We start from the raw sequence: 11,928 nt of genomic DNA, 5'->3' as shown, positions 1-11,928 counted from the left end.
AACCCTGTCTACTTCTGATGGAGATGCTATGATCCTGCATCTATACCGGTAGATGCAAACAACTATACAGAAACCATAGTGCTTAAAAAGGTTGATGCGTTCCCTCATGTTGAACACATGATTGATACAATTTACTTTAAAACAGAAGCATGCGTATATATATATTTTATTTACATTTTGTAGTTGTAAATATTAATGTTATTAATCTAATATTATTTATATTAAATAAACCCAGAAACAAGGACCCATGGGAGTGCTATATAGATATATGAATTGGTTAATAAGCAATTAGTAGAAAAATAAGTAGTACAATAATTCACAGTAAAAAAACAGATAATGATAATTATTGTAAAATAGAAAAAATGAAAAATAAAAACAGAATAGAACAATGAGAGGGCAAAGGGGACACAAAAAAATAGTGTCAATGTTAATAGTTAATACTGTGTGTAGTCAGTGTCAATTTCGAAGGATTTCAATACCAGGCCCAGAGTAATTCTCTACCCCAAACTGAAGACAATATACTGCAGGACCTAGCAGAAAGTGCAGAGACAGGTCTCCAATGTTGTGGTATGTCACGTTATTTATTAGAAGATAAAGGGTAAAAATGACTTCCCACTTCCCACTTCCCACTTCCCACTTCCCACTTCCCACTTCCCACTTCCCACTTCCCACTTCCCACTTCCCATTTCTCCCCCGCAATGAGACTCTTCGCAGTGACGTGATGCGTGATGACGCCGGGCGGGGGCGTGGCTAGCACAGACACGGGAGCCTGAGTGTGTGTGCGGGCAGAGTCAGTCAGAGGAGGCGATGAGTCTGTGCGTGGTGCTCGGCTCACATTGAACCGTTACGGGAACGCGCGTGTGTATGCGCGAGAAGGACTGACCGGGTCAGCCGGGGAGCGGGAACCCCGCGGAGTGATGCTGAGGTTCCACTCTACAGGTAACGCGGGGGGGTCGCGGCGGTCGGGGGGTGGGTTGAGGTGGCCATACGACGGGGCGGGGGGGTGAGATCCGTTAACTCAAGGGGAGGGAGGTCCGTTAACTCAAGGGGAGGGAGGTGAGTTGGTGGGGACTGGGCAAGGTTTGCGGGACGTGGGGCTCAGTATAAAGCGGTGTGGGGAGGGGGATTGCAGGCTTAGGCTTTGGTAAATTCTCTGGTTTGTTCTCTCATTCAGCAGGTCTGGTGGGTGTCAGGGGTTGTGGCTTTGGGGACGTGGGGTGAGACAGGGGCTGGAAGGGAGTGTTTGGGGTGGGGGCCTGCAGGTCTCACTGGGTGGGGGTTTGTAGTGAGTGGTTGGGGTGGGTGCCTGCAGGTCTCACTGGGTGGGGGTTTGTAGTGAGTGGTTGGGGTGGGTGCCTGCAGGTCTCACTGGGTGGGGGTTTGTAGTGAGTGGTTGGGGTGGGTGCCTGCAGGTCTCACTGGGTGGGGGGTTTGGGGAGGTGGGGTGAGAGACAGGGGCTGGTAGGGAGTGTTTGGGGTGGGTGCCTGCAGGTCTCACTGGGTGAGATCTCGCGGGGGTTGTTACGTTTTTCAAATACATAAATGGTCTTTAAAGTGCAGGAGAGGAAGCATATTTTGGAGAAAAGAGAAGTACTAGAATAAGAGGTCATGTTCTAATGCTGAAAGCTAAGGGGAAATGTGAGGAAGTACTTATTCACTGAGAGGGTGGGGGGTTTGTAGAATAGCTATACCAGACTATCCTAAACAGCCAGGGATCAAATGGGGTAGGAGGTTTTAAAGCAGGTAGGAAAGTGGGCAGACTATGTGGGGCCAAGTGTTTATCTGCCATGAACTTATGTGTCTGTGTATTGGAGTGGGTGCTTGGGTCTGGTACCGTATGGGAAGAGAGGTGGGTGCTAGTGTGTCTTTAAAAGTCGTGGTTGGGATCTGGTCAGGAAAGTCAGTACATTTGGCAAGGATTTGGGGTCTGATCAAGGTGGATATGGACTCTGTCCAATTTAAGGCTCAGTTAGTAGTTGTTTGTATTTTGTACCCATTAGAACTTAACTTTCAGCTTCCATAGTGTCAGTCTGTCTATTTTTTAAATGGAACTCACAGCATTCCCCTAAATGTAGGCTCTTGCAAAGTTTTTTTGTTTTAATTAAGCAGTTTCTTCAAAATCACTTTAAATACAAGAATAATAAACATTTAATTAGCCATTAAGTCCACCATTGCAGTCCCTAACCCTACTGCCAGAGACCAGCAAAGGATTCCAAAGCAAAGTGCTACTGACCCCTGGCAACGAAAGGGTTACTTGTTGATGGAGATAAATGGACTCTGACACTGTAGAGTGACTGTTTCTGACCTTAAAACTGTTCATGCTATCTTATGCCTTTCATCTGTTCCTCCTTTGTCCTCAATTCTATACGTCTTGCTTTTAACCCTTCTCCTTCCTTTTTGGGCAACTCTCTGCCCTCTTAGCAGGTGTTTTCACATGGGAAGCACAGAGGGAGAGAGACAGGATGGGGTGGAGGGGCTTGGTGACAATAAGACAGAATGCTATGACACCCAGAATCCTTCTATTCATATAGTAATGATCATAATGAATTAATTTAATTACAGCAATGCCAGCTTGCCTTTAAAGAAGTATTTCCCCACTGAGTCAAAGTGACAGCGTGGCAGCAATACCTTTTTTGAGCATAAACTTGTTAAATATATGCACCAACTTATTTGATTGCTTAAAAAAAAATGAATTATTTTGGCTGACCCATTAAGTATTTCTTGGATTAATTCAGTTTGGTCCTATGTAGGACCACCCTTTATCAAGATTGTTTAACAGCCTCAATCTTTGCACTGCAGAGATTACAGTATTAATCTTAGAAAGTGTAACATGCAGCAAAAATGTAGTCAGGATTTAGTGAATAGAGATCATACAACTTTGCACCGACTTGTTCCCTTCATCAGCTGAGCACTCGGTGAAGACAGCATGTGTATTTGTTTGTGGCCTAAATGTAAACATATTTTACATTCTGGAACAAAGGTTAAAACTGGGTAACATATTGCTAGCGTGAGCACTTTAACTTCTGTATATGGGTGTATATACATGCCTAGTGTAGATCTATATCTGTCTGCCTTGCTGATGTCCTACAGATGCTCAAATGAGGGGGGAGAGAGATCTAATATGTTCACGATGGAAGACCCGCAGAAACACATCTATTGAAAATAAGCTTTGAGCTGCATCAATATGTGCGTAGCGGGCAGGCTTCCAGGCAGTAAGAAACTCCTGTAGCTATTCAAGTGGAGGTAGATAATGAGTCCCCTTAGGTCATAACACACTGTCTCTGGTCTCCAACCCGTGTCTTACATTTCACAGAGCCGGAGCCTTAAAAGCAAGCATACTCTTTCTGTGGCGTGTTAAAGCACTGCTAAAGCGGGGACCTCAAACATGTATCACATGTTGCACAGGAATTGAAATTGTTCAAGTGCAGGGCAGCACCATGTGGGTTTAACACAGTTTGCAAGAGTCTTGGTTGTTGCAGGTGCTCTTCCTATTACAAGCTATGCCACAACTCGGTACAATATGTGGTAAAATGCAGTACTATGGGAAAATAACAGTATAGCAAGACTAATATGAGTTAAGGCAATTGATTTGTTCTTTAGTATTTGACCTGGGATTAGAACGCCCCGTTGAAAACGCGTTATGTAATTTGACTGTTACCCAGTTTAGGTGCTTGCGAAACTAGCCATTATTAGATTTTGATCTTCCTGCATGTTAATTCTGTATTAAATCTGTAGTGCTCCAAGAATGCCGTCAGATTTTATCATCTTGCAATTTCACTCTTTTTTTAAAATTTTTTTATTTATTTTTAGATGACAAACTATTGCAAAAAATAATTCCAAATGTTTGAATAATTTTAATCTTAAGATTGTTTGTAAGGAAGTTTTGCACTTCCATATTGTTATGGTCCTGTTATTCAAACATAGAAATGCTAGACTTTTGTTTTCGTATTAAATTACCACTTTGAGTATAATTTTTTTTTTGTCATGTTTGACCTCTTCAATAAATGCTGCTATTAGCCATATTGGTCCCCAAAAAAGTAAGATCTATTGTAGTTTGCAGTACCCATTAATGGACCAACATCAGTCAGTAGATGTTTTTTTTTTTTGCAAAAGCTTTCGGGTCTGCAGGGGTCTCGTGAGAGCATCAGACTTGAGGGCATAAAGACATCTGAAGCCTCAAAGGCTTATGCACAAGAAAACCTTGTATGGGTGATCTTGTTAGCCCATGACAGATATCACAAGTTACTAGTATCTTACTCATCTTGATGACCTAACTTGTGTGGCACCTGCAGTCTCCCACTAGTGCATTCCACAACTGCATGATGTACTCACCACTGTGACTAACCACAATAATGATCATTGTTTAAGATGCATTTCATTCATTAATTGCAAGCATCATTTAAGAGGATACAAATGAGGTGGGAGTTAGGCTGTCACTTTCTCACTCAAAGTTGTTATCTACAATAGTCTTAACAAATGTATTTTTGTGGATGACACCCTATAAAAAGAGACTTGTTAAATCTGTGTATATCTTTGCATGTATGTGTATATGTGTTAAAGTTTTCTATAGTGATTTACTCCTTCCAATACTGTATCACTGATGATATTTGGAGTGGAAAGATGTGGCTGGCTTTTTTTCTGTTTGATTGTCATCCTTTTATTATTTTTTTGGACGAAGAATGAAAAGTTATCAATAACTATACAGATTAAATAAGAAAAGCCCATTAAAAAGTTACATTGCTCATTTCTGTCCACTCATGTTCATGTTGGGACAACTGCAGTTTTTACGCACTTTGATTAAGGAGATTTCATTACCTACATCTTTTATTTTACTTCAGTCCTGGTCATACTTTTTCTCAGCATTCCTAAACAACAGGGTTCAACATATCGCAGTTGTAATCATCTTAATACTTTCTCTTGGCTTGCCCAATTTGCCATCTACTGAATGCAGGATGGTTATCAGCCCAGCCTCTCATCCGTCTGCGTTTGTGTTTTCCTGTTAGTGAGTGCTATCGATTGTATTTAAATGCTCCAGAGAGTGTGCGATTTGGCAGTTGCTCACATTTAGTCTTTTCACTGGGGCCACCCTGCTTTAAAGTACTCAGAATCTGAGCCATTAAAAGAGATCCGTTTACTCAATTTCAGCACACATCAAAGCAAAAGGTCCTCTGTATCGTGTTCATTGGGGGTCATAGTCCAAATAATGGTAATGTCGTCTTACAAAAACAATTTTTATATATTTAAATATTAGCTCTTCCCTTTTTCCATTTGTAAGCATTATATTGTCACCCGACCCCTTATCCAGTATCCTGTAATAATTATTTTCTGGTGCTACTGATGTGGAGGGGTTAATCACAAGGACTTAAAGAGACAATCCAAGTGTTTGTGATACGTTTTTTTTTAACGTAGTATTGAAGCAGGGGGTCTCCGGAGCTGAACCCCATTGGCTTCAGCTCCAGGGACTCCCTGCTTCCCAAGATACTTACCTCTGTATGGGGTAGCCGCTCCGCTAGCAGGGTTCACGTATTGGCAGAGTTTCAAAACGCCCACGTCCTGCGGGCCAATAGGCAGCCATCACGTCATCGGGTTCGACTTCCTATTGGCCCGCATGACAGAGGAGCTTTAAACTTTGCCGAGATCCCGACACCCCCTTTGGAGGTCTGTATCTCGGGAAGCATGGCTGTTATGAATGTGGTTCAACTCCAGAGACCCCAGCTGTAAACCTATGTTAAAAAAATAAATTAAGAAAAGCGCACAAATTCATCCTTTAAATGCCATAACCTTCATTGCAGGAAATAGCCATTTAAAAAAAAAAGTCAGAAGACATACAAGCAAGATTTCTCCACGGTGCTACCACATATGTGACAAACGATTGACACTTAAAACCATGTCACTGCCAGAATGTGAGTGCCACAGGCACTGTGGCTTCAGGAACCGGCGATTTGTTACAAAACCCTGACGTCCGGAACTGAAGAGCAATTTTGCAGGACCCGGCGGAAAGAAATACATGTTCCGTTGTTGCTGGACTGAAATAAAATTGGTTACATTAAGGGTGATAAGTTATTATTAAGGAAGTCAAATACATTTATAACGTATTTCAAGAATGTGTGTTTGTGTGGGTGCCCACATTTAAGGAAAGTTAATTAAATGTACCAGCTCCGAAATATTGATTTTCTGCAATACATATCTCAACGTTCCTTGGGAAAACAATGTTGCCAGCCTTTCTGAAGGGGTTAGCAATAGAATAACATTTTTAGTATAGTGACACATATTAAAGAAACGACAATTAAAAATCATAACCTTCTATGCAGCATGAAGGAGCACTCATTTTATGTTCATTTGAAAGGATTTGTTTGAGCGGCTATTGCTTTGGAATAATAAACTCCTATGAAATGTAATTTGCAATTTAGAACTTGACACCATGTTAGCATCCAAAGCATTCAGACCTGATGTGAAAGTCATTTATTAAACAAACACACAGGAGGGATCCTCCAGTCTGCTCTTGGAATTTTTGCTGAGAGTGTAAATTGTTTGAATATCTGGATATTTTCTTTGCAGCGTTTACTGGCAAACCTTTCAAGAGGTGTTTTGAAAGGTTAAGCAGGGATGAGTTGTTTTCGACACTAATGTGAGACTGAAATAAACTGGTTTGATTACCAATATGAAAGGGTGTTTATTTGAGAGAGGAAATATTACACACTTTCCTGTTGAAGCTGAATTCTGTGCTGCTTGAGTACATTTTGAACTTGCTGCTCTTTGTCCAATTTTCCATTACTAGGATACTAGACATGGAAAACAAGTTTAGCTTTTGCTTGCTCCACCTCAATGATAATACATGCAGTTCTATTCTCGCCCTGTGCATGATCAAGACCCAGCTATACAGGGACTGGAGGAGATAATGCAGATGTAGTCAATAACAGCCCCCTCCCCAAACTCCATTCTTATTTTAAGAAGTCAGGATTTTACCCTGCATGCTTTTGAAGTGTTGGCGGATAGGTTTATGTTGTGCCTTGTCAACATCAACCTGTCACTGAGTAATATAGTTTGTCTATCAGATGTGGTGCTATACAAACTAAGCAGATTGTGACTCCAGCTAGTTTAGATTCTAACCATTTATTCTTGATATCCTGGGGTGTAATGCAAGAAGCATGTTAACTTTCACCAATGGACCCCTTTTTTTAATATAGTGTGAAAGTGTCATGCACAGTTAAGAATATTAACTTCCATTTAGCTTAGTGGAAGTGAGTGCATTATTAATTGAATAGATAGGGCAGAGTATTTTAGCCGGAAAGAGAACGGCAATAAACATCCTGGAGAGACCTGAAAATGGTCATCTATTACATCAGTAATTCATTAACCAGCAGATGCGCATCAAACAACAAATCTGGGGGCATTAACTAGCCTACTCAATGTGCACAATTGCTCATTAAATTGGGAATCACATGACGGAGATCACACATTTTGTAAATCAGTGCTTGAGGTTTTCTTAAACAATTATGGTGACCCAGCCGCTCTTACTTGAGTGATATATTCATGTATAACAGGGTGCAATGGGAACAAATTGATATCTTTTTACAAGGTAGGTCCATGAAGGGAACCCGAAAAGATCCTGTATGTTGCACTCTTTGTGTAACTTGAGGTTTTCTTGCAATAGATCTGTACTCTCAAATGTTTAACCGTACACGTATAGAAATATTAAATATACAATGTACATGTTAATTTTTGCTTCCTCGAATTTGAAACGCAGCTTTTAGTTGTCGTATTCGCTTGATCGAGTTTCCATTTTTATGTTTATTGATTCTAGACCTGACGGTCATTTGTTTTATCGAGGTTTGAGCTGACCGTTGCAAACAATGGGCAAAGGGTGTTTACTGGTTAAAAAGGACACAGGCCTCTTTAATACTTGAAATCACGTCATCACCTTCAGTGTTTGCTTACATCACATAGGGGAATTGTGCCTTTAGAATTCTCTGCCATTCATTTTAACTTGAAGTTTCTGCATTTTTCTTATTTTTTCATTGTGCTCTATGAAATATTTAATCATATTTCATGTTGGGTATGTATATGTTGATGTTTGTCACAATTTAATTCACTTAATTTTTTTTCTTTTCTTCACATGACCTTGTTAAAAAGCCAATGTTTGTGACTGTCAAGATCAGTGATTCTAAAGAGTGCGGAAATGTCTGTAATAGTAAATGATTGATCTCTTATCTTAACTATGGGGCTAGGACCTTGCATTAAAGCTTTCAGTGCTTTGCAAGGCACTGGAGCGCTTTTTCCTGTTTAAGTGAATGTGCTCACCATGCAAACTGCAGGTGTTTAATGCTGAATTACGCCCTAAATTGGTTAACCGTGGCTGCACAGGTAACTTGGACTGCACATGCCACAGACACTACATTTTTCTGGTCTTTGTGTTTTCATTAGTTTCATTGAAATTATTTAATCTTGTGAGCCAATTTCTGCATGTTGGTGCACATGCGATGCTGACTTAAAGGGTTTTTGTTTCGCTCTTTAGCACTGTATCAATTTGATTACCATATTGGCCGAATATAGTGCTATTTTTTTTTTATAGTGCTATTTTTTTTTTTCTCCCTAAAAAGGTCCTTCCGAAAACTGTACTCGTATTATCTGCATAGAAAGTTTATTAGCCAATAGTTGACGTTTCGGCCTCAAGGGCCTTTCTCAAAAGCAAATGGCATAATTATAAATAAATAATGCCCTTGAGGCCGAAACGTCAACTATTGGCTATTAAATTTTCTATGCAGAAATCTGCAGTGCCCAGGTTTTTTCCTTTCATACATGATATTGGGAGTACCTAGCAGAGATTCCTGAATCAGGAGCACCGGTATTTATATAATTTTTTCCCTTGGAGTGCAGAATTACCCTTCAAACCGTAGCTTTACAGCAGTAATACATGTGACAATCATATATAAATAACAAATAAAACAAATAACACATAATGGGAAGAAGTGCTTCAGACATAAAAGTGACATTTAGGAAAAGGTGTCCCTGCTCCTAAGAGCTTACAATCTAATTGGTAGGAAGAACGTACAGAGACAGTAGGAGGGAGTTCTGGTAAGTGCATCTGCAAGGGGCCAAGGTTTATGTATGAGGTTTGAATTATCAGCCATGGAGCTGCTCGTATGCTCCATTAAGCAGGTGTGGTTTAAGGTGGGTCTTAAAAGTGGATAGAGAGGGTGCTAGTTGGATATTGAGGGGAAGGGCATTCCAGAGGTGTGGGGGCACAGTGAGAGGTTTAAGGCGAGAGAGGGCTTTGGTTACATAAAGGGGTAGAGAGAAGACATTCTTGAGCAGAACGCAAGAGTCGGGATGGTGTATAGCGAGAAATTAGGGCTGAAATGTAAGGAGTAGCAGAAGTGTTGGGATGCGCTCGTGGCAGCGTCGCTACGTGCGCGCGCACGTCCGGGATTCTTACCTGTGTTCCTATTGTAGTTCCTTAAGTGCCCATGGCACATCGACGAAGCTACATTTTGGCCCGAAAAGTAAATTTGAGATTTCAGGCTGCAGGCGCGTGACGTCCGCGTCACGTGAGCTGGTTCAGCCAATGAGGGCGAACCAGGGCATTTGCCACACCCCTGCTTGCCTCCCCAATCTCCTGCAGCCTAGTGCACACATTGCTGGGGCTGCAGGAGTGCTTGTAATGGCGCACGGTAAAGTGCACTCGCGTTGCCACAATGACCGCGGCCTAAAGCTTTGAAAGTGAGGAGGAGAATTGTGTGAGATGCGTGATTTGATAGGAAGCCAGGAGAGTGATTTCAGCAGGGGAGATGCTGAGACAGATCTAGGAAAGAGTAGAGTGATTCTGGCAGCAGCGTTTAGGATAGATTGTAGGGGAGACAGGTGAGAGGCAGGAAGGCCGGACAGCAGGAGGTTACAGTAATCGAAACGGGAGAGAATGAGGGCCTGCGTTTTTGCAGTCGAGCAACAGAGGAAAGGGCGTATTTTTGTAATGCTTTTAGAAGAATACTTTTTTGGAAGAATTAAGTCATACTTTGTTTTACTTTGCTGCGAAGGAAATGTCACCTGCTTTAAAATCCTTTCGGGCTGTAGCGTGATTATTTTTACAGCACTGCAGAAATGTCTACCTCATTCTCCACTTTTCAGTGGATTTCCTTATCTTCTTTATTGTATTATCAGATTTCATTGTGTTGGTAAAGCTCATGTGATTAATTTTTAATGAGCATTCTGATCGGGGTCCTGTAAGTTTTAGGTGTTTGTTTTGCCGTAAGGCATTTTTGAGCCCAATATGTTTCTGATTCCTCTGACGAGACACTCCAATACCGTGGTGTAAAACGCACAATTATGATGGTTACCTACAGTGGGGAAGTGGAAGTTGGGGACTTTTTGAAATGTTTCACAAATCTATTTTAAGTAGGTCGTATGTCAAGACGTGTTTTGTGTGTATTTTTTGTCCGTCGTGTGTGTGCGTCTCAGGAGCTGACATTAGTTTCAGCTCTGGGGACCCCTAACATCCGGAGATACTTACATCCTTGTGAGGCGTGAGCTTTAAACTTTTTAAAGCCATGCTTTCTCAGCTGGAGCCGCTACCAACACCTACGGAGGTAAGTATCTCCGGAAGCAGTGGGTCCCCAAAGTGGCAATAAATGGGGCTCAGCTCTGGAGATCCCCCCCAGCTTCAATCCTGTATTAAAAATAAAAGATAATGGCAAAAAAAATAATTCACCGTCTTGAATTGCTTCTTTAACTTCTCTTTTCACAGATGTACAATGTCTGCTTCTTATTCCCATGTGAATGTCTGCGAACCAGGAGTGATTGTTTAAAGTCCATCTTCTTGGGGCTTGGACAGGTTAATTTGTCACCCCTTGTTTTTGATGTAGAAAAGTAGTTTGCCAATTCTTTTTAGCAATTGGTTTGTTGTGCTATATTCCAACAGCATTACATTCCCTGTCTAAATTTCCTACAGACAAATGGTAATAAACTGCAATGTATCTATAGATTGGCATCTCTTTCTCAATTAGATAGTTTGCCATAGGAACATAATGCACAAGTGAAATGAGTCCCTCAAGTCATTTCAAAGCCAGTGTCTGTCTTGGCAAACTGTGCTGGTATATATTTCTCTATCCCTCTATCATCTCTCTCTATCATGAAAAGCTAATGTGCTTTTTATTTGTGCAATGATTTTAAAAGATGTTTTCTTTTAATTGAAAGGTTTGGATTTCTGTCTGACGGCAGTAAGTAGCGCTGAATGCTAACTTAGAAGCTCTCAGAAGCACAGCAGCAGCTGGGATGTTGCGTCAGAACGGAGGAAGTAACAGGCGTGGTTTGGGATTTGCGCGGTTCTCTACCTCGAACTTCTTCACCATCTCAAATTCTTCAAACTGGGGAATGGGTCGTAGCACCAAAAGCAACTCGCTGAGCAGCATCAGCACCAACTCTGATTGTTACGACAGCCCTGTTGTGGATCCCGAATACATCATGCAGTTGGTGAATGATGTCAGAAAGTTTGCCGACGTCCTCCTGTACCTGAAAGAAGCTTTTGTATCAGAAGGTACGTAATGTACTTGAGTGTTTATTTTGTGCAAGAGGAATTCATGTCACTACTTCACAACTGTGGTTGGGTTTTGCTTCTTTATATGTCAAACACTTTAGCTGAATGTGTGTAACGGTACTGGGCAGCTTTATATTGTGTGCATCATCATTTACATTTCACAGTATCTATTTGAATAAATTGCTGTCTAAAAGATGCAAACTACAGATTTTTTTTTTAATACCACAGAACTCACTCAAAATATTGAGCACTCTGTTTTTTATGTTTGAAGATTTCCGTAGACATTTCCATTTAGTCAAAGTACAGGTGGGCCCCACTCATACGATGGGTTCGGTTTCAGGCCCCGCCGAAAAGCGGAACATAGCATTTGTGCGCTCTGCACAAAAAAAGCTGCGTAC

General features: G+C 41.2%; 1 protein-coding gene across 4 annotated transcripts in view; it reads left to right on the top strand.

The window, feature by feature from the left end:
• The first annotated feature begins 761 nt into the window (after positions 1-761).
• Positions 762-11,928, top strand: part of ARHGAP29 (Rho GTPase activating protein 29) — an 88,946-nt gene continuing 77,779 nt past the window's right edge. For 2 of the 4 annotated variants that reach the window (XM_075616442.1, XM_075616440.1), the window contains exons 1-2: positions 771-939; positions 11,191-11,530. In XM_075616442.1, the coding sequence (XP_075472557.1) occupies positions 11,269-11,530 (262 nt within the window). In that variant the 5' untranslated portion in view covers positions 771-939; positions 11,191-11,268. Of the gene's footprint in view, positions 940-11,190; positions 11,531-11,928 lie in introns of all 4 variants that reach the window. The other 2 variants (XM_075616441.1, XM_075616443.1) reach the window with 2 other exon arrangements.

Source organism: Ascaphus truei, chromosome 10 (assembly GCF_040206685.1).
Source record: "Ascaphus truei isolate aAscTru1 chromosome 10, aAscTru1.hap1, whole genome shotgun sequence".
NCBI classification, from domain to species: Eukaryota; Metazoa; Chordata; class Amphibia; order Anura; family Ascaphidae; genus Ascaphus; species Ascaphus truei.
This window is presented reverse-complemented; position numbering and strand designations above follow the sequence as displayed.